Here is a 23,592-nt window from a genome sequence, read left to right as displayed (position 1 = left end):
TCTACTCAGTTTTTAAAAATACCATTAGGATCCTTTGCATTGAATTTAGAACTAATTAAAAGTATTATGGTAGCTTTAAATTTTAGGGATAACTCATTTGCATAAAAAAAGGACATAAAATTAGTCTTTTATGCTTAAAACTCATAATATCAGAAATATCACGGGTGTGTACAATTCAACCTGTAGTTCCCCAGCTTTGCCTGTCTGGTGAAGCACTGAGTAGTCTACGTTATCGTGGACTACTGCTACCAAAAATCGCTGCTCGTTCATTGGGGGTCACCCTGCCAGTATCAAGTGAAAGAATTCATAGGTCTGAGGTTTCACCCTCCAATTCAGGATTTGGGCCCTTCATCAAATACCTGCAGTGTTTCTGAAATACCCAACTGAAAACAGGCAAACAATTCTAGGCACTACCACAAGCTCTGGAAAAACCGTGACCATCCGCTGTCAGGAATTTAATTGTTTCAAAGACAGTGCTAAACCCTCGTAACGCACATTAAGAACGACACGTTGTCACACCGAACCTGGACTCCCCATCACTTCTCCATCATGGCCAGGATCATCTCACAGGTCATGTCTTCATCCGGGTCCTCGCCTCCAGCCGTGGCTTCTCCGAAGTCGATGGGAACCAGCCCTCCCGGGCACTGCTCTCCGCTCACCAGGGAGGCCTCCTCGGCAGCGGCTTCTTGGGGAAAAGGCACAGCATTGGCAAATTTAAAATAAAGCAGCCAAGAAATCAGCATTGATAAGACGCTGCGATTGTATTTTGGAAACAATGGCTGAATTTTTAGCGCAGCATTTTAGAAAACAATACTTCCATTTATAGGACAGTACAAATACCCTGATCTCAACTGTTTAAGGCAGGGCTTCTCAACCCCAGCTTTAAGGCAGGGCTTCTCAACCTCAGCTCTGCAGACATTCAGGGCCGGAGGGTTCCCTGCTGTGGGAACCTGTCCTGCGCACCGTTAGGCGGTTAGCAGCCTCCCTGGCCTTGACCCGTGGGGTGCCAGAAGCACCCTCCCCCAGCTGTGGCAACCAGAAATGCCACCAGACACAGGCACCTGTGCAAAATCACCCCCCGCTGAGAACCGCGGCTTGAGGTGAGTGCAGGTCCTGTGAATTACTGGCCGGACGGCTTCACAAGTCTTGTCCTGGTGCCCACGGAATGACACCGATGACATGAAAAAGGCCAGCTGCTCTCGGGACACCTGTCCCATCAGCTAATCAACATACCCCGAGTCACCTCCGGGCCAAGCGTCCTGCTAGGTACACACCATGAGCCACACTGAGATCCGTGACCATCCCTGCCCTCCTTCAAGCAGCTTCTGAACAGTCAGCCCAACTCTGGGAGTCTCAAAACAGAGGCTCACATCCACATCCAACCCCCTACCCGTTTTCCAAATTCCTCCCTGAGAAGACCCGTGGAAAGTCACTGCCGAGGTACCGGGAATGAGAGACAGAGGGCCCCGCGCAGAAGGAGGCTTTTATCGCATGTGACTTCAAACTTGTTGCGACATAGTTTTGCCTACCGGTCCTTGAAGCATTTAGGAGGGGGGGGGGGGAGAGGAATAAGACTCAGGCCTTGTGTACGAAGATGAACACAAGAGTCGCGGAGTAGGTGCCGTCTGACAGTAACTTGCAGAAATCTACCGCGGACCTGGTGGGGGACACGCTGACCCACTAACGCAGCAAAAGCAGAAATGAAACGATGACCTACCTGGAGGATGTAGGTTCAAAAAAAAACCCCTGAAGTGCAAATCAAGTCCTGTTTCTGGCTAATACAAGTCCTGTTTCTGGCTAATACGAGTCAGGTTACTTGTCTCAATTGACACTTTGCTTTGAATGCACAGCTGACCCTCTTCGATACGCAAAACGTTTTAATATATCCAGTCTTTTCATCCCCGATTTTTAAAACTGCAAGAGTTTTGCCCTTTCTGCCCTTCTGGCTCACGAACAGTCAACGCCAGCCGTGTCTCCGGGGCCCTTCCCAGAGCTCGTCGACAGAACGGTTCTGTTTCAAAGACTAGTGTAAGTAAATGGGGAAGAAGGCGCACGTGGGGACCTACTCTTCATCACGAAAAAAGGTTTTTTTCTGTTCTTTCAATGTCAACGTCCAGAAAGCACGTTGGGGAGAGGTCAGCTCAGGATTAATGAGGGTGAGGTGCTACCCCACAACTGCGGAGGCCGTGCCCAGGCTGGAAGCCCTCAGGCTTGAACAGTGGAGGGGCCGACGGGGCAGGGGAGAGGGGAGTCCATGGGAACAAGAGGGAGCAGAGTGGAGCTGGCAGTCCTGCCGGTGTATTTATTTTTTCTCAAGACACAAGTATATTTGAGGCTGGTGAGAAGGATCTGGCTGAACCGGACGAGCTGGCCGCTGGGGAGGGAGAAGAGAAACGTGGAGGGCTGAGCAGGTGGGAGAGGTGCCACGGGGTGTCCACGGGAGCCCGGGGCGGGCTGTGGCCTCCGCCATCCAGTTCTCCACTGGCGGACGGCATGAAGGCCTGCGGTGCGGGGCTGCACTCAGGATAAAAGGGACCACGTGTGAGCTCTCGGTGGGACATGGTAACTCCTGCAGGAGATAAAACAGGTGCTCCAGAGATGGGCCGTGGGTGCGATTCTGGATGGTTGTAACTGAGCTGGGCAGCTGTGCACCGACTGAGGAGCCCTAGGTCCTGCCAGGTAACCCGCCCTCCAGGACCTGGCTCCCGCGATGCCTCCAGGGTTTGAGCTTTGCCAGGTGGGTGAGACGTGGAAAAAGAACCAGGGAGGTTTGGCATGGGGACAGTTACTGAAATGAGGGACGCTGCACAGAGGGGAAAGGGACGGACTGCAGGACGCCCTGTTAAACGTGAGTTTCCGATAAAACACTGAATCATTGCTTAGCATAAGTTTATCCCAGATAGTGTGTGGGATATACTCAGACGACAAAGTTATTCATTGTTTATCTGAAATTCAAATTTAACTGGGCGTGTCCTCCACTTTACCTGACAACCACCCTTGGAGGAAGGAAGAGGCTTCCAGCTCTCCGTGGGAACATTCACAAGTCCAGGATTGGGGCTGGAATCAAAATCTAGGGAATTTAAAGGATGAGGATGCCGTGCAAACATTTTCCATTTGTTTTTGCTGAAGGTTGCCTTGGTTTCCAGTCACACTCTAAGTCTAAGATTCTCATACGAAAGGAACAGAACAGCTGCACAGGAACTAAGGCCTCCCCCTCGTGGAGCAGAACCTTCCACAGGGCCGACAGCGCACGGACAACCCCTGTGTTAACCTGGGGACTCACATCTGCTCCCTGAGGCTGGAGGGAAAAGACTGACGCCTGGAATGGGTTGAATGGCAGCCCTGCAAAAGACACGTCCACATCCTAACCCCCAAACTGAGACTGGGACTTTATTTGGAAGAAGGGTCTTTGAAGATGTAATGAAGGCCCTCGAGATGAGATCATCCTGGATCTTCCAGGCAGGCCCTAAAGCCAACGACACGTGTCTGTATGAGACAGAAAAGGTGAGACGCAGATACAGGGGATGCGCCCACGGGCAGACAGAGGCAGAGACGGGGTGATGCAGCCACAGGCCCAGGGGCGCCTGGGCCACCGGAGGCCGGAAGAGGCAAGGAAGGGTGCCTCCCCGGCCCCAGAGCGTGCAGATGGAGCGTAGCCCTGCTGATGGCCTTGATTTAGGGCTTCTGCCTCCAGACCTACAAGCAAATCAATTCCCGTTGTCGTACGCCACCCAGCATGTGGTCATTTGCTGCGGCAGCCCCAGGAGATGGACACAGGCCCATAGCTCCACCAGGCACAGGGACGGTCCACCAGCACGACCAAGGACAGCGGGGGCATGTGCAGCGTCATCGCCTGGCTCTCACGTCCCGTCAGGACCCCACGTGACGGGGGGTGTGGACCCACCGGGGTCCCCAGGCTCACTTCCTCTGCGCATCCTCCCACATCACCAACCCGCCCGTCGGGGCAGCAGCAGCAATGGCTGCTGGGACCAGGCGCCTGCTGGGGTCGGACACTCAGGGTTTCTGGATGCGTCCCCTGCATAGTAACGCTCAGCACCCAGGGAAACGCACAACCAGAGAACCACCGTCAAAAGAAAACCGGATTCATTTAACAGGAGGTACCGTCTTCCTCGGCTGCCTCTTTCGGGATGGTCGGCTTCCTCATTTTTGTTCGTCTTCCTTTTTCCGAGGTGGTTGGCTTTTCTCGCCTGGAGCCACACTTTTTCAGGTGTCTCTGCATGTTATTCTGCCGGAGAAATGAGAGCACAGGGAAAGCCAGCATCACTGGGAATGGCGTGGAAAACCCACGGCTAAAGAGACGGGTAGCGGGGAGGAACGCGCGCCTTGGGTAATCTGGTACAAAAAAGATGGTTTTTTCAAAGGTGACCCTTTTCCGTTGTGTTTCGGTCTAGCCGAAACCCAGCTTATTTTAAAATATTTTTAAAGTCGTGGACGTCAATGAGAAGACAAAATTCATTTTCCTAGACTGCTTCTACTGAAGCGAGGCTTGAAAAATTCAACAGACCCTCGATTTTATGAAAATCAGTAAAAATATACCACGGGCACTCTACTGCCCTACCGGCTTCCCTCCAGACCCACTACGCATGGAGGTATTAAGACTGTACAACGTTTGGAATTAAGAAGGCAGCTCAGAGCTTTCCTATCGAACCTAGTAACGATATATTTTTGTCTATGAACACGCAGGATGGTTTAAAATAAGTGAGAACACTTACACTAAGTCCATATGCTAAAGTAAGATACTGGCGGCATGTCATTAAATATGCTGATTATATAAGATGTGACCCCTAATTTCCACTGAGACTTCAGTGTGGTGGTCGGGGCTGTCCTGGTGCGTCGGGGGGAAGAGGAAGGATCCATATGTAAGGGGAGGGGGATGGTATTTACATTTCTTCCATTTTATGCTTATCCATAGGGGCTGGCAAACTGCTTTTGAGCTACAACGGCAGACTTGAGTAGTTGGGGCAGAAACTGGTCTGTGAAGCTGAAAATATTTACTCTGGCCCTTTACAGAAAAAAGCGTGCCAATCCCTGGTTTATAGGATGACGAAGTATATAAAACCAAGGCTTTTGGAGTCAAGGATTCCTTTGTGAATATGATAAAAAGCAAGGCTCCTTCCCCAGCAACGGGCATGTGTATCTCCATACACAGTCTCCCTACAACTTCACGAAGTTCATGGTTAAGAACTCCTGACACAAGTTTGGATGAGCAAACAAAACAAACAAAAACACATCCAGCCTTTACAAAGTAAGTGGGGTAAGATTTTAAGTAAATACATGGACATTTACGGCCCAGGGGGCAAAGTAATAATACAAACCTCTGTGTCAGGGAAATGTTTCTCAAGAGAGGAGGTGCCCAATATTCTGAATCCAGAGCAGGGGGTCCTTACTGGGGAGGAGAGGGGTGGCCCTGTGACATTCTGGTATACAGATACACTGGGACCACTGTGGGCTAAAGAATGGAAGTTTGTGAGTCATATACTTTTTTAAAATTAAATTGAATTTGAGTATCCAGATATACTTTCATTTATTTGTCTGTTTTTAAACATAATTTTTAAAGAGCAGTTTTAGGTTCACAGCAAAATTGAGAGGGAGGTAGATTTTCTTCCCTACAAATCCTCTGCTGTCTACCTATTCTTTCTTCCCCCAAACCCCAACCCCAAGCGACTGCTGGTCCTCTTACTGTCTCCACAGTTTTGCCTTTTCCAGAGTGCCACAGGGTTGAAATCATACTGTATGGAGCCTTTTCCGACTAGCTTCTTTCACTTAATGCACATTTAAAGTTCCTCCATGTCTTTTTTTTTTAAGATATTTTTGATGTGGACCTTTTTTATTTTTGCTCTTTCTAAAACATTAATTTAAATGTTTATTTCCTCTTTTACATTTTGTATTATAAACTCATTTAAAGCTACAACTTTACAAATATTGACAGGCTCATCCTAAAATTCAAATGGAAATGCAAAGGACTCGAATAGCTGTAGTTTTTGGCTGCATCCCATTAGTTTGGACACGTGCTATTCATAAGTTTTAAATATAATCTTAATTCTATTCTTGATTTCTCCTTTAGTCCTAATCATGTTATAAAAGAGTGATTTTAAATATTCAAATTTGTATTGCTGATTTAAAAACATTTTTTTGCAATGGTCAAAAGCATGATCTTGCAATTTCAAGTATTTTGGAAGTTAAAGAGAAATTTGAGGTTTTCTTTATGAACAATTTTGATAAAATTTCTTCCAATTCGTGAAATGTCCCGCCCCATAACTTTGAAAGTAAATATTAACTGAAGTTTCTACCATCTAATTGTTATACTTTGCCCATTTGTATTGTGAGGCTAAGAATGAAAACCAAGTATTTAGTCGGGAGTTCTTTCTTTATGCCTGTGCCGTCAAATCTTTTTTAGAGAGAAAAGACATAGAAGTTTAATAGCTATTCTTAATGAAGAAATAGCTTCACTCCACTCGCTGTCATACAACATCTGAGAATTTTCAACAGGAAAATAACTGGTTGCTCTCATGTTCAGAAAGGGGAGATCTGAGGAGAATTACACCATTTTCATTAACCTGGGACACTTATAATCCTTTACCCCACCAACACTTGCTGCAGTTCATTTTGTATTACTGTGTACACTATGAATTCCTAACACAGGAAGCTAACGCAAAGTATACTGTTGTCCTCCTAGACAAAGATAATGTGCTGATAACAATGTCACTTCTTGTATTTACAAGGTCAGCGAAAGAGATGAAAGGGACACCCATTCCTCTTCTTGGGAATCACAGGTTGAACAGAAGTATTCAGCACTGGTCATGCTAGATCTCTGAAGAACTAGGCACACAAGAACCAATAAGTAACCATAAGTCCATAAATAATCATTATTTCACTTAATTAAAGTATTCACTCTTTCTTTTTTTTTTTTTTTTTTTGCGGTACGCGGGCCTCTCACTGTCGTGGCCTCTCCCGTTGCGGAGCACAGGCTCTGGATGCGCAGGCTTAGGGGCCATGGCTCACGGGCCCAGCCGCTCTGCAGCATATGGGATCTTCCCAGACCAGGGCACGAACCTGTGTCCCCTGCATCGGCAGGCGGACTCTCAACCACTGCGCCACCAGGGAAGCCCATCACTCTTTCTAGATAACATCTTCAAAATAGAATTTTTTTCTTTGATATTACATTTTTTTGTTGCTGTTGCCATTGTTTTGTTGGTTTCGGATTACCATAAACTTTTGTAACGTCTCTTAAAAATAAGAGTAATAATTTTCCAACTGTAATGACTAAACATTTATGCCACGCTAAATTATTACATTAAAAACCTGCTTTTTAAATTATATAAAGGGAATTAATAAGAAGTTCTCTAACTAAAAAAATGTTTTTAATTAAAAAAAAGAAGAGTAACAACAAAAAAAGAGTGACAATGTTAGGCAACTAATAGATTTAACGATCCTCAAAGATATAAGTCCAACCTTATGAATCCGGCGTCCTTAGGGCTAGCACAGAGCCTGACACCTAGTAAGTCCTTCACAAATTTGTGTTAAATGAGCATATGTGGCACTGTCAAAATGATGCAGTTCCAGAAAAAGCACTCTGGCGCCATCCAAGACAAATCACATACTTGCCGCGTGGTTAAGATCCCTTGACTTATCTGGTCCTCTACCAAAGCTTTTCTCTCCATTCTTGGAAGCCCTTTTAATCCAATTCTAGTTCTCTGATGCTAACATTTTCTTTACAATCTACTAAAGAAGGAGGAGTCGGAAAGGGACAAGGGAGAGGAGGGAAAAGAAAAGAAAGGAAGGTATACAGACCACGAAACTTCTCCACCGTCTCCATCTTACTGCTGTTTGCTCACAATGAGCCATCCAAAGTCCAGGAGGTTATGGTCTATGCAGGTGTTCAATCAGGCGTCTCATTGTTGATGTGGACCACTTTTAAAGCCTTTATTGAGTCTGTTACAATATTGCTTCTTTTTTATGTTTTGGTTTTTTGGCTGCGAGGCATGAGGGATCTTACTTCCCCGACCAGGGATCGAACCTGCACCCCCTGCGTTGGAAGGCAAAGTCCCAACCACTGGACCGCCAGGGGAGTCCCTCTCCATGTCTTTTCATGGCTTGATGGCTTGTTTCCGTTTAGTGCTCAGTAATATTCCACTGTCTGGATGCACCACAGTTTGTTTATCTATCCACCTACTCAAGGGAGTGTTGGTTGTTTCCAAGTTTGGGCAATTATGAGTAAAGCTGCTATGAACACCTGTGTGTAGGTTTTTGTGTGGACATAAGCTTTCGACTCTTTTGGGTAAATACCAAAGAGCACGACTGTGGAATTGTGGGGTATGAGTATGTTTAGTTTTCGTAAGAAAGTTCCAAACTGTCTTCCAAACTGTCTGCACCATTTTACACTGCAACCAGCAATGAAGAAGAATTTCTGTTGTTCCACCTCCTCAGTGGCGTTTGGTGTTGTCAGTATTCCGGATTTTGGCCATTCCAATAGGTGTGTCGTGGTATCTCATTGTTTTAATTTGCATTTCCCTGATGACATATGATAGGGAACAATTTTTCATATGCTTATTTGCCATCAGTATATCTTCTTTGGTGAGGTGTCAAAGTCCTTGGCCCATTTTTTAACTGTGTTGTTTTCTTATTGTTGAGTTTTGTTTTTTTTTCTTTGCGGTATGCGGGCCTCTCACCGTTGTGGCCTCTCCCGTTGCTGAGCACAGGCTCCGGACGCGCAGGCCCAGCGGCCGTGGCTCACGGCCCCAGCCGCTCCGCCGGCATGTGGGATCCTCCCGGACCGGGGCACGAACCCGCGTCCCCTGCATCGGCAGGCGGACTCTCAACCACTGCGCCACCAGGGAAGCCCTGCCTACTTTCTCTGTTAGCGCCCTTAGCATATGAACCATAGTTGTTTTAAGCTCCTGGTCTGATAACTCCAACATCCCTGCCATTCCTGATGCTTGCTCTGTCTCTTCAAATTGTGCTTTTTGCTGTTTGGCACGCCTTGGAATTTTTCTTTTTTTTGGATAAAAGGAGCTGCTGTAAATAAGCCTTTAGTAATGTGGTGGTGTGGGGTGCATTCTGCAGCCTGTGTTGAGGGCTCAGCCTTTTCGTGAGCCTGTGCCTCTGGGCTGTGGTTTCTCAGTTTCTTTTTTCTCCCCTCTTGGGTGGGACAGAATGTCTAGAATGGGGTGGACTTGGGTATTTCCCTTCCCCAGGTCAGTTAGGCTCTGATAAAACCCCAGCAGATTAGGCACTGGTTAACTAGTCTACCCGTAGGACAGGCCTCGGTAAGAAGAATGGTTCCTTTTCCACTCCCCCTGCAGGAGGCAGAAGGAGATTTTTTTGTTTTTTGTTTTCGATATTCGCTGTGGGAACCTTGTTAAACTCCTGGTGGTAAAGCTCACAATATTGTGGGGATCCCCCTATGACTGGATCCCCCTGCACCTTTCAACACTCAGTTGTCCACACCGAGCCTCCAGCAATTCATCAGTGACAGCTCTGGTTTTCCTACACCGGCACTGGCTTCCGCAGCAGTTCCTGCTTCTAAGTCTCTGCTCAGGTAAGAGGGGACTCCCTGCGTTCACCTGTCTGTGTCTCCAAGCTTGGGGGCAGCGGTTTGCCCTGTGGCCTCGCCTCTTTTACGGATCCTAAAGAGTGGTTGATTTTTCACTCTGTTCAGTTTTTTACCTGCTAGGATGAAGCAGTGACTTCCAAGTTCCTTACACATGGAACCAGAAACGGGAAATCCCTTTCTTTTATTCTTTATAAACAGCTTTATTGAGATATAATTCCCATGCCATAAAATCCACCTGTTTAAAATGTGTAATTCAAGGTTTTTAGTTCATTCACAGAATTGAGCAACTATCCACCACAATCAATGTTAGAACATCTCAAAAAGAAATCCTATACCGTAAACACTCTGCATTCCCCCTCCTTCCAGCCCCAGGCAGCCACTAATCTACTTTCTGTCTCTATGAATTTGCCTGTTCTGGACATTTCATCAAGATGGATCATATAATATGTAGCCTTCTGTGTCTGGCTTCTTTCGAGGCTCACCCACGTTATATAGCATGTATCAGTGTTTCACTTCTTTTTGTGGTTGAATAATATTCCAGCGTATGGGCGGGCCACGTTTTATCTGTTCGTTAGTTGATGGACACTTGGGTAGTTTCCACTTGTTGGCTATTATGAATAATGCTGCTGTGAACATTTGTGTACAAGTTTTTGTGTGGCCATATGTTTCAACTCTTTGGGATACATGCCTAGGAGTAGAATTGCCGGGTCACACGGTAACTCTATGTTTAACTTTTTGAGGAACTGCCGGACTGTTTTACAAGGTGACTTCACCGTTTAAAAATCCCACCAGCAATGTATAACAGGTTCAGTTTTCCCACATCTTTTATTATCTGCCTTCTTTGATCACAGCCATTCTAATGGCTCGTCCTAGGGGTATCTCACTGTGATTTTGATTTGCATTTCCTTAGTGACGAATGTTTTCATGTGCCTATTGGCCATCTGTGTATTTTCTTCGGAGAAATGTCTACTTAGATCCTTTGCCTGTTTTTAATAGGGTATTTAACTTTTTATTATAGTGTTGTAAACATTCTTTCTATATTCTAGATGCAAGTCCCAATGTGCTTTCTTGAATGGAAGGAGAAGTTTCAAAACTTCTGACTTCATGTTCTGAAGGATTCTGTGAGGTTGACTTACTCTTTGCTCTGCTTTCTTGTTCCTCACACCAAAGGGCAGCTTCTTTACAATTTTAACTCAGTATGAATGACACTGTTTTCGGAGCACTGCCACCGCTTCTGTTTGAAATTTTCAGCTAATAGCATTAACACTCCAGAACTGTCCCACACACTACCCAAAAAACACAACTACCCTACCATCTTCCTCTAAGAGAAAAGATAGTTTCTTCCATAACAATAGTCAAGTTCAGATAATTTTCAACTTTTATAAAGTACACACATCCTCTAGGGATCTAGCTAATCACCTGTGGTGGCTTTAAAATGTCCACAAATTCTTTGGCGCTCTTTCTTTCGAAAGGGACTTTACCCCTCACCCCTTGAAATACGGGCTGAATTTCTAATGAACAGAAAAGCAGGGTTGTGTCACTTCTAAGATCAGGGGACACTGTGGCTTCCTCCTTGCTCTCTCTCGCTCTGGTCACGAGGACACTTGAGCAGCCCAATGGAGAGGTCCACGTAGCGAGGAACTGAAGCCTCCTGCCAACAGCCGTGTTGAGCACGCCATGTTAGAAGCGGTACCTCCAGCTCCAGTCACGCCATCAAATGACTACAGCCCCTGACAACATCCTGACGGCAACTCACGAGAGACCCAGAGGCAGAACCTCCCAGCTGAGCCACTCCCAACGTCCCGACCCACAGAAAATGAGAGAGAACAAATGTCGGTTGTCTTAAGCCACTACGTCTCGAGGTAACTTGTTATGCAATAGATAACTAATACGACACCTAAAAAAATAAAACTGAAGAGTAAATGTATTTCTGAGCACAGCACCGAGCGCCCTATTCTATCTACAAAACATATTAAAAACTGCATTCTCTGTGAAGTAGCCTAAACGTAATGCACAGGGACGATTTTTAAAATGTTACCCTAAAAGCAGGGGTTCTTTGTAGATTGTCTGGGAGCCTGAGAACTCCCTAAAGCCATTTGCAAGATTCTGTCTGCAGGAGTGTCTTTTTTCACGGAAGGGAAACCACACGTTTCTAAGATTTTCAAGAGTTCTGTGACTCCAAAAAACTAATAACCACTTTCTTAGGGCATGACAGATGCTACCTTAAATCCTGGCAAGTTTCTATAATCAGGATAAAACTGCCCAAGTGTGACGCTGTGCCTGGGGACACAGGGATCTTTTCAAGGAGGATTTATTGGGACTTGAGTGAGCTTACCAAGCGGGAATAGCCTTTGCCACACCTGGGGCATCTGTAAACAGTCGGGACGAAAGTTGTATCATGGTATTTCTTGACGTGCACGTTTAGAAGTTGCTTCTGTTGGAAACGTCTGTTGCAGGAGAGGCAGGCAAACGGCTTCTCTCCAGTGTGGGTACGTACGTGAACTGCCATATGACGTTTCTAGAAGGGAAGGAAAACAAATGGCTGAGCTACTGACAGGAATTTTTTAGCATCAGACGTTATTTACTGTATACCTTTTTTTTTTCCCCACCCCAAAGATGTGTGCATTTTTAAGAAAAAACAAAGCAAATGCATTCTTGACACAGCACTACTGTGGAAGTAGCGCGGTCTGGCCTCTAGGAAACAAGCTTACACAGTCCCTGCCATCAGGTTACCAAGTTCTCACGATTAATCCCAGCTGGTCCTACAGTCCCAGGAGGGATGCAGTAGAACATACCTTGGGGAGTGAAACCGTAATCAGTTTCCCCTCCAAAAGAGCTTATGTATTTGCAGCCCTATTTCTATAATTATTTGCCATGACCTGAGTTTACAAAGGGCAGATGGAACCTGCAAACTTGAAAATCTATTGTTAGAGTTTCAACTCAGCAGACTTTTGGGGTCTGAAGGACATTAAGCATCTAAACATTTTCCCGGCTACTTCCTGATAGTGTTACAAATCTTCATATCGATTTAAAAGCATAGTGGGGGACTTCCCCAGTGGCACAGTACTTAAGAATCCACCTGCCAACGCAGGGGACACGGGTTCGAGCCCTGGTCCGGGAGGATCCCACATGCCGCGGAGCAACTAGGCCTGTGAGCTACAGCTACTGAGCCTGCGCTCTAGAGCCCGAGAGCCACAACTACTGAGCCCATGTGCCACAACTACTGAAGCCCGCATGCCTAGAGCCCGTGCTCCGCAACAAGAGAAGCCACCGCAATGAGAAGCCCACACACTGCAACAAAGAGTAGCCCCTGCTCACTGCAACTAGAGAAAGCCCATGTGCAGCAATGAAGACCCAACACAGCCATAAATAAATAAATTCCTTTTTTTTTAAAAAAAAAAAAAAAGCATTTGGGTGAAAATAATTGTTCTTGGCAAAGAAATCGCCAAAAATTTTAACTAAGATTTATATGAGTAAATCATTTGGGGCATCAGGACAAGAATATAGAGAGAGCCAAGCAAAAGTACACATTTTTTTTTTTCTGTTTGTTTCTTTTTTTTTTTTTTGGCGGCACGCGGGCCTCTCACTACCGTGGCCTCTCCCGTTGCGGAGCACAGGCTCCGGACGCGCAGGCCCAGCGGCCATGGCTCACGGGCCCAGCCGCTGCGCGGCATGTGGGATCCTCCCGAACCGGGGCATGAACCCGCGTCCCCTGCATCGGCAGGCAGACTCTCAACCACTGCGCCACCAGGGCAGCCCCTAAAGTACACATTTTATTTGTTTTACTTAAAATGGCATGATTATTCAGATGGAATATACGACCACTTCTGCATTACTGTTAATGCCCTAACTGATGGCCTTCCTTGCAATCTTTCTCTCATGAACATACACCTCCCCGCCACACACCTTTCAGCTCATCCCTCTCTCCCAGGTAAGCATCACCTGGTCTCCTGCTGGGAGTCCTGGTCCAACCTGGGAGGGCTGCTCTCCAGGACCAAAGCGGCTCAGTGCACCCAGCAGTGCTCCAGCCTCATCCCTGGTCTCCAGGTACCCCTGTCTGCTCTCTGCTCCCCAAACACCTGGGGCTCTATCCTCCCTGGGACCACCTCCCAAGTCTCATCCATCTTCCAGGAAGCTCTCTTAGTTGATTTACACAAATTTGAGCCTGAGGCATCCAAACAGTCTAAACCTCAAAATCTATGAGAAAAACTCACTCTCTTTTATTCAAAGCATATGCTCTTTCTAGCCCACACTTTGAAACACAGTAAGAACTGACCTCCACCTTTGGTGGCCAGTGGCAAAATATTCACAGTAACACACAATGCTTCAAAACCGCTGTTGAGTTCTTCAGCTTTTGGTCTTAGGACCTATTATAAAAAATCATGGCCAACTCCAAGGAGCTTTTGTATATGGGGATGATATCTATTAATATTGACTGTATTAGAAATCAATCGAGAAATTAAAAATATAAAAAATATTTATCAATTCATTGAAAAATAACAACAAACCATGTTAACATACCTCTGTAAATGTCTGTTATCTATTTTTAAATTTTTATTTATTTATTTATTTTTTGCGGTACGCGGGCCTCTCACGACTGTGGCCTCTCCCGCTGCGGAGCACAGGCTCCGGACGCGCAGGCTCAGCGGCCATGGCTCACGGGCCCAGCCACTCCGCGGCACGTGGGATCCTCCCAGACCGGGGCACGAACCCGTGTCCCCTGCATCGGCAGGCGGACTCTCAGCCACTGCGCCACCAGGGAAGTCCTATTATCTATTTTTTTAAAAAACAAAAACACTAATGCCTCGCCTCATATATAAGATGGCACTATTTGGGACATACTTGTATACAAAAGTATTTGTTGTTTACCTGAAATTCAAATTTAACTGGTCATTATCTATTTTTATTTCTAAGTCTGGCAACCTTATTCAAAGGAAATAGCTTCTGCCTTCGGTCTGCAGGGGTGTGTTATTGTGGCCGAAACAGATGAAGAACATCTGCTCTCCCAGATATGTAGTTGGGAAAGGGAGCAGAATTTTTATCGTTTTTCTCAAATAACTGTGGGTATTCTTCTCTATGACACCAACATTCAACAAGTGGTAATTTCTTAAAAGTTGGTTAAAATGTGGGACCTGAAACCACACCAGTGAACTTTTTGTACTTTGTTATGTTAAAATGTGTTGCTCTTTTTATACTTAGAATGGATCTTTTACCCATGCGTGATTTTGTAAATAACAGGTGGGTTATTACATGACTTTGTAAATAACAGGTGGGTCATTTGGAAACCATCAGAAGCTCTGAGTTATAAAGAGCTTCTAGGTGTTGAGTATATACTATTAAAAATGCTTTCTTAATATCACTTCAGGCTCATTTGAAAAGTCTTAAGTATTAGAAAGCTGCCAGGTTCACGCTGATGGATGTGAGTTGTCCAAGTGGGAACTGCTTTCTTGGCAACCCATTTTCCTTGACATGGCAGGATCACTTCATTTGCTTTCAAGAGAACGTCTACCAAATACCCAATCATGGAATAAGTAGAGTTTGTCATCTGTTCTTTCAAGAAAAAATAGTGATTCACGAAAAGGTGGCTAGTTGAGCTGGCAACTCAAAAGTCCCTCGGATGCCTCCTCCAGATGACCACCGTGCTTTGGAGGACAGCGGAGGTGCTTTATGCCAACTTCGTAGTTCATCACGCAGACTATTAAAAAGAGCATTCAGCGTCAATCAAGATGGAATAAAGTGAGTAACTTTCACGGCTTTGTCAAGGACATGCTTAAGTAAACTGCCCTTCCTTTTTGCTGCCAGTGCACGAAGAACAAGAACACAGTGGCCCTGCTTGGTGTGGCCGCACTGACTCACATTAAAGCAGCTCCACTGTTCTTGCACCATCAGTGCCAATGTCACCTAGTGAAAAGGGCAAATAATGTGTTGGCATTACAACTAGTTAATAACAGTGATCTTGATCTTATGATCCTGATTGGTGTCAAGGACCTCTAGGGGTCTGTGAGCCACACTTTAAGAACGCTTGCTTTCAACTCTCGGCTCCTCCCCAAAGTGCCCGAAACACAGCACCTGCTTGCAGGCGTAGCTGCAGTGTTCACACTTGAACCTCTTCTCGTTTTTGTGAGTTTTCTGGTGCTGAATGAGAGCATAGCGCTCGTGGAAGACAGCGGAACAGTAGCGGCACTTCATCTCTGCAGCTTCGTACGTATGCAGCTTGAGCAAATGGACACCTGAAAGAGTAACAGAACATCACGTGGGAGAACAGGGTTACTTTCCGTGAGGCCGATGTCCCCCTACGCTCCAAATAGGGTTTCTCACCCTTGCTACTACAGGCAGACCTCGGAGATACTGCAGGTTCCGTTCCAGACCATCACAATAAAGTGAATCACGTGGATTTCCTTGTTTCCCACTGCGTATAAAATTTACGTTTACGCTATACCGTAGTCTATTAAGCGTGCAGTAGCACTCTGTCTAAAAAACAATGTACACACTTTAAAAATACTGCTGAAAAATGCTAATCGTCATCTGAGCCTTCAGCAAGTGATAATGTTTTTGCTGGTGGAGGGTTTGACATATTGCGAGATTTACCAAAATGTGACATGGAGACCAGAAGTGAGCAAATGCTGTTGGAAAGATGGTGCCAACAGACTTGCTCAACGCAGGGTTGCCACAAACCTTCAATCTGTAAAACACGCGGTACCTGAGAAGCACGAGAAAGCAAAGTGCAAGAAAACGAGGTCTGCCTGTTTCAACACTTGAGGCTGGTTAATGGGTGTCCTGTTTTCAGCAGCATCCCTGGCCTCTACCCTCTAGTGCCAGGAGCATCCCTTCCTCCCCACCTGTGACAACCAAAGTGCCTCCAGACACTGCCAAATGTCTCCTGGGAGGTAAAATCAGTCTCAGCTAAAAAACTGCTGCTCTAAATGCACAGCACACTGACATCTCATTTTAACATTCGTTCATACAGAGTCAAGCGTTACATAAGCTAGGGCATACTGGACCTAGTGTGTTCATTTAACAAAGCACTTGGAGAACCTTACGGTGTGGGTGGACTTTTAGGATAACGTTAAGATGGTTTTACATAACAAAGATATAACTTCTGTATTCTGGCTTAAAATAAAAGCCCCGACGTTCTGTTAGAGGCCAGTGCTCTGTTTTTTCCTACGTCGTACTTGAGAGGCGCGCTCTAGGATAATTTCTGCTCAACCAAGTCTAAAGCGTGGTGGCTTTGTGATCCTTCGTGTAAGATGTCTCTGCAGGGCAGAGGTACACACCTCATACGTGCCGACTCGGTCATTTAAAGAGCTTGGTGTCTCATATAGTGACAGGAAGGAAGACTTAGCTTGTGTACAAAGCACCTTACGGGTAGATGGAGGTATAGGGAGTGCGCCACCGACTTGGATGGGACGTGACCTGTATTTCTTTGCCGTGGTGTCGAAAATGTCCTTTCTCGGCAACTGGCTCAAGACTCTTGTGCTCCACAGGGTCTCACTGGGCTGTGTTTTGCAACTGACAAAGGATCTGGACGCAAAGTTAAGACTTCATTAAACACCTTTACCCTTTCAGAAATGTTTGCAAATGTTTGTGCCTCTCATCTCCAGAATTTCTCTGGGCAAACCAGGGACTCTATTTCTGCTGACATATTCTGAGTGTCACAGTGTTATGTGTTTTAGAAAGAAGAAAATGAGAGACCAGGAACCCTGAAACAAAGGAGAGGGGCTGGTTCACTCACCGTCACCTCCACCACCGCCCCCGGCTAAGTAGGGCCGGTTTCCCCTGCAGGCGAGATACAGTCCCAGCTCCCAGCCTGGCACTCGGAACTGCTCAAGGTGCCTCGTATCATTTAGGGGGGTTCACCTTGTTACAGTACGGATCTCACGTCACATGAAGCGGGCTCTTTTACTGAAGCAAGTTCCTTATGGGAAGAACCATGTCTTGCTTCCACCCTCGGTTCCCAGAATTGTTTAGGGTCACAGCAAGGGTTTAAGAAAAATGTGCTGAGTGTCACGGGAGAGATCATTTAATAGAGAGTCAGAGCCAGCAATCAGGCCACCTCCTGGCACCTGGTCACGAGACTCTGGGGCAGTTCGCTTTTTGTCCCTTATCCGCTTCGTCATCTGTAAAACCAGGCCCACTATGGAATAAAATAATATCCGGGGAAGCCCTTTATGAGCTCAAACGCCCGTGAGAGCTCATCTGTGTACCTGGACCGGGCCTGGGCCAGACTCTGAAACTGCACTTATGAGATCTAGCCACAAGATGGCAGCACAGGACGTCCGGAAAAAAAAAACAAACACACACCCAGGAGCAGCTCCTGAATCCCGCTGCCGCCCTGGAATCAGGCCCAGGGCTCCACAGGCTTCCCGGAGAGCCGGCCCACGGGGCAGCTAAAGGAAGTTCTCTAAGCCAGACACTCACGCAGGTCGCTCTTCCTTGCAGTGACGGTGTCACAATGCGGGCACTGGTACTTGGGGACGTTCTCGCCGTGCTTCTGCAGGACGTGTATCTTCATGGTCCCCCTCTGGGTGAAGCGTGCGTGGCAGACGTGGCATTCGTAGGGCCTCTCACCTGGGACACAGATGACAACAACGACCCTCCGCCGAGGGGCTTCACCCCGAAACCCCTGGTGCTCCCCAAAGGACACCTGGAGCTGAAATCCTTTCTTCCCCACCCCCACCCCCCCAAGACTCCCTTTGCAACTCCTTTCTCATATGTTTAACCCCCAACTAGGGCCAGGCTCCTAAATCAAGCCCGGACAACGTGATGTCCAGCTGTGTGGACAGCAGCCCAGATGGGCGACTCTCCTAACATCTGGCGGTACTCACAGCTCAAGACCCACATCTAGTTCCTACCCTTGGTGTAAAGAACCCAGAAGCACACATAATCATAGTCCTTATACAACAAAATATAAAGACAGTGCTTTACGAAATCAGTACACTTTGTTTTTCGTTTTGCTTTAACGTTGAAGGATGAATTAAGGCGCCGACTTTGAAAAACCTGGAAAACCTATGGGAGCAAATAGTTGACGGTGTTTACTCTTCACAGTGGGGTCACCACGGGGTATTTATGTGCTGTGTTTATGTGTTGAATTACGCTCCCTTAAAGCTAAATAAATGCAGAGGCAACATCCCTGTGTCAAAACTTCGCTTTGACGTTCGAACTCTAATCCTTCACCGAAGATAACTTGGACAAGGTCACTTGTAAGAAGGAAACTACGCTTTACTTATTTGGCCTTAAGCGTGAGAAACTTTTACCGGAATGCGTCCTCATGTGCCGTTTCACCTTGTAGGCGTCTTTGCCGGCGTAGCTACAGAGATGGCACTGAAAGGGGCGTTCGCCCGTGTGCGAACGGATGTGGCGCTTCAGTTTACTTGCCTGATAAACAAATGAAAGATATTTATTGCAACAGAAACTTCAAACTTGTGGCGTCTTCGATAAACCAGCGTTATAAAAGATATCTAAACGAGTCCGATCTTAACAGCAGAGCCTACCTCCCACCCTGGAGAAAACCTGCTAAAGCCACTGCTGCTTCCTCTCTGTGGCGGATGACGCTCTGTGCATAAGACCCTCGGGCAATAATGAACTGGACGTTCAAGAGACTCTCACCTCAGCTTCACTTTACAAAGGAAAATGGAAATCTAGCTGCTCCGCGGCATCCGCAATCTTATTTTCATTTCTAAGGCAGCGGCCTCTCAATAGCTGCAAAGTTTAGATCATGCTGCAGAAGTGCAGAGGCCAGAAAATTTTTTGCTTGCATAAACAGAGAAACTTGAAAATATGAGCTCTTGAATGGACCGACATCTGTCAGAGGCACTTCACAGTTCCAAGTTCTGTGGACCCTAAACGGCCCAGGGGTGGAGGAACATCTTCCTTGCCATTAAGAATAGATTCTACGCGGGGACTTCCCTCGTGGCGCAGGGGTTAAGAATCCGCCTGCCAATGCAGGGGACACGGGTTTGAGCCCTGGCCCGGGAAGATCCCCCATGGTGCGGAGCAACTAAGCCCGTGTGCCACAACTACTGAGCCTGTGCTCTAGAACCCACAAGCCACAGCTACTGAGCCCACGTGCCACAACTACTGAGCCCGTGCGTCACAACTACTGAGCCTGTGCTCTAGAGCCTGCGCGCCACAACTACTGAGCCCGTGTGCTGCAACTACTGAAGCCTATACGCCTAGAGCCCGTGCTCCGCAAAAAGGGAAGCCACCGCAATGAGAAGCCCGCGCACCGGAACGAAGAGTAGCCCCCGCTCGCGGCAACTAGAGAAAGTCCAGCACAGCAACGAAGCCAAAAATAAACAAATAAATAAATTTATATATATAAAAAAAGAATAGGTTCTACGCGGTAGCAGTTTGTAAGAACTTTTAAGTAGAAGAAAATACATTCTAATTTAATTACATATCGTAGGCAATTAGTTAAAAGGCAAACATGCCCATTTTATCATGTTTTGGGCCTGTTGTAGTGACCTTCTAGGACTGTTCTTATTCTGTATTCACTTATTTCAGGCTCTTTTCTACCTTTAGCAGAAACAGAGGTAATGAACCATGCTTGGGCTACAGACGTGGGAAAGCCCTCAGCAGCCTGTCTGTGATCTTAGGAAGGCTCCACTTGGCCTGGTTCCCTAATGTGCAGCTAAAGTACCCAGAAGCCTAAAGAACATTCAAGGACAAAGGAAGACTCGGAATGGAAAACAAGACCCAGACCAAAAAATTTAGCTTAGATTTTTAGAAGAAGAAAAGATATCTTTGAGTGTATCAGAAAGCAAAACAAGAGGAATTTAAAAAATTGTAGCATGAGAGGTTTGATAAGCGGAGTGGTGTGCATGTTCGAAGAAGGCTGTGTGCAAACCTTCTCTGGACGGCTTTGAACGGCAGGAGGGGGAGGGAGGGCAGTTCAGAAGTTGGGGAACTCTGCATCCCAGCTTCACACATTCCTGCTGGCATATGTGTAAAGGGGTGGCATCAGAGTGGGGGGCTTTGGCTACTCCCCCTTAGAGCAGACCAGCATGCTAGGACTTGGAAGATGCAAAAAACAAGGTGATGGCAGAAACAGGGGGTCCATATGTCGAGGTCGACCCTGGAGAAGGGTCTCAGCGGACGTGGGAAATTTGTGCTGAGAACCGGCAGGACGCCAGCCAAACGTCTATTCTAGGCTTGGGATTCTCAGATGGCTTTGTTCTCTGAAACCCTCATTTTGTGTTTTCAGCGTAGTTTCAACCTTTAACTCAGATGACAAATAATTTTAAAAAATAGAGCAAAAAAAAAAAATATTTTTTTGGAATCAAATTCTGCCCTGTGAAATTTCCTAGTTGATGAAACGCAGTTTCATCACTACTGCATTTAAATTTTAGCCATCCCCTTTAACTCAGTTCAATTCAAGTGTATCGTCCTTTCCCAATGGGGCTCAAAATCAGGACCCAGCATGCGCTCTGCTAGATAGTGGCGTTCTTAAAGATTAATTGTACAAAAGTGACACTCAAAAGTAAATATAGGGCTTCCCTGGTGGCGCAGTGGTTGAGAGTCCGCCTGCCGACGCAGGGGACACGGGTTCGTGCCCCGGTCCGGGAAGATCCCACATGCCGCGGAGCGGCTGGGCCCGTGAGCCACGGCCGCTGAGCCTGCGCGTCCGGAGCCTGTGCCCCGCAACGGGAGAGGCCACAACAGTGAGAGGCCCACGTACTGCAAAAAAAAAAAAAAAAGTAAATATACCGTTCTGTTGTTTCACTGAGGGTGTGCTAAATCTGTTGGAAGGTATAAAGAAACTGATCTAGTTGAAATGAACATGACTTACAACTGAAGATTTAAAAAGTTGGTCTCTGTCATTAAGAGTGGAACTGGCCATGTTTAAACCTTTTTTTTTTTTGCTGTACGCGGGCCTCTCACTGTTGTGGCCTCTCCTGTTGCAGAGCACAGGCTCCGGACGCGCAGGCTCAGCGGCCGTGGCTCACGGGCCCAGCCGTTCCGCGGCATGTGGGATCTTCCCGGACCGGGGCACGAACCCGTGTCCCCTGCGTCGGCAGGCGGACTCTCAACACTGCGCCACCAGGGAAGCCCGGCCATGTTTAAATCTTTAAGCACATTGCTTTGTATCAAATCAAGTGCCACTGAGGAAAGCTCAAAACTCTCAGCGAACATTCAGATTGGGTCTCTGTTCTCTCAGAGCAAATACACTTTGATTTTGTGGAATGCGTCCTACAAAGAATGCAGGGTAGAACTTTTTAACAAATATGAGAATTATTTCTCAAGGACCACAGATTATTTGTAATTTGTACAGCTCTGCATACTGCTTTCACTAGTCAGTAATCAAAGAAATCACATTTAAAAAATTAAATTTAGGAAACAAAATGAGTATTGTTTCCTGCAGAGATGTTACAAGAGATTCTACTGGTAGTTTGACTTACATGACTGTTATAGCAGCTTCTTAATACAACACTACGAAACTTGAAGAGTGAACTTACCTCTACGCTAGCGTATGCGCACATGGAACATTTAAAGGGCTTCTCGTGAGTGTGTTTATAACGTCTGTGTCGGGCACGTTCTCCACTGGTGACAAATGCCATGTCACAGTCATCACACTTGTAGGGCCTGGTTCCTGTAAAATCACATAGTTTATTCTTTTAAGCAAGATTTAGCCACAATTTTCCTAGGGAATCATAACTTACGAGTGACACTCAGTCTCAAAATGCTTTAAAAATTAAGAGGCTCTTTAAACCATAAATGCCCCAGAAAGATATGAGAAAAATCTTGGGAACATCCAACATTTTTAACTAAAATTGAAGAAAAAAGACAAAATTAAAGTCTAAACAAATGCATTATTTTAATATACAAACAGATGGATTTGCATTCTTACCTAAGCCTCAACACACATCATTCAAGGTAAACGTCCCTCTCAGCTGTTTACCTGTATGGGTGTTGATATGATTCCGAAGGATAGTAACAGTACGGAAAGCTTTCAGGCAAAGGTGACACGTATAGGGCTTTTCATTGGTGTGAGTTTTCATATGACGATTCAAACTCGAAATTCTAGAAGAGGTGAATGTGCAGATGTCACAGTGGAAGGTTCGTTTTACTTCTGTAGGAGGGAGAGACGACATTTATGTATTTGTAAAAACCCTTCTTTAGGTGTTCAAATTCCACTTAAATACAAAGTAACTACACACATCCTTTTCTCACCTAATGTGGTAACTGAACAAAAGGTGCTCCATGCAAATGGTAAGCAAAAGAAAGCTGGGTGGCTATACTAATAGACAAGACAGACTTTGACAAAAATTGTTACAAGAGACAAATAAGAACATAACGCAATGATAAAAGGGTCAAACCATCATGAAGATATAACAATTATAAACATACGTGAACCTAATAACAGATCCCCAAAATACTTGAAGAAAAAAACTGAAAGAACTGAAAGTAGGAAGAGATGCTTCAATAACAGTTGAGACTTCAATGCCCCACTTTCAACAATGAAGAGAACTAGACAGAATATCATCAAGGAAACAGAAGACTTAAACAACATTATAAACGAACTGGACAGAAGAAACAGCTATAGAACACTCCACTCAACAACAGGAGAACATACATTCTTCTCAGGTACATAGGGTACCTTCTTCAGGAAAGACCATACGGTAAATCAGAAGACAAGTGTCAATTAATTTTAAAAGACAGAAATAATTTGCTCTCTGACCATTATGGAATGAAGTCAGAAATCAATAAAAGAAGGAAATTTGGAATATTCACAAATATATAGAAGTTAAACAACACACTCCTAAAGGACCAATGGGTCAAAGAAGAAATCACAAAGAAACTGTAAAATACTCTGAGATGAATAAAAGTGAAAACATGGCATAGCAAGCTTACAGGATATAGCTAAAAGTGCTCAGAAGGAAACTTTTAATTGTAAACACTTACATTAAAAAAGAAAAAATATTTCAGATCAATAACCTAACTTTACATCTTAAGGAACTAGAAAAATAAGAGAAGTCTAAACTCAAAGCTAGCTGAAGGAAGAAATAATAAGGATTAGA

The 23,592-nt window shown here is 45.7% G+C and overlaps 1 protein-coding gene across 1 annotated transcript; it reads right to left on the bottom strand.

Moving 5' to 3' along the window:
* Positions 1-536: 536 nt before the first annotated feature.
* Positions 537-22,638, bottom strand: CTCFL (CCCTC-binding factor like). The gene is made up of 8 exons (XM_032606159.1): positions 22,473-22,638; positions 22,030-22,163; positions 18,829-18,949; positions 17,993-18,142; positions 15,644-15,804; positions 11,910-12,092; positions 4,123-4,246; positions 537-685 (listed from the first exon to the last, which is right to left on the bottom strand). The coding sequence occupies exons 1-8, from the start codon at positions 22,570-22,572 to the stop codon at positions 537-539; spliced, it is 1,122 nt and encodes a 373-aa protein (XP_032462050.1). The 5' UTR covers positions 22,573-22,638.
* Positions 22,639-23,592: the final 954 nt, after the last annotated feature.

The sequence above is a fragment of the Phocoena sinus genome, chromosome 15 (genome assembly GCF_008692025.1).
Source record: "Phocoena sinus isolate mPhoSin1 chromosome 15, mPhoSin1.pri, whole genome shotgun sequence".
Taxonomy (NCBI): Eukaryota; Metazoa; Chordata; class Mammalia; order Artiodactyla; family Phocoenidae; genus Phocoena; species Phocoena sinus.
The sequence above is the reverse complement of the archived record's forward strand: the minus strand, read 5'-3'. Positions and strand labels throughout refer to the sequence as shown.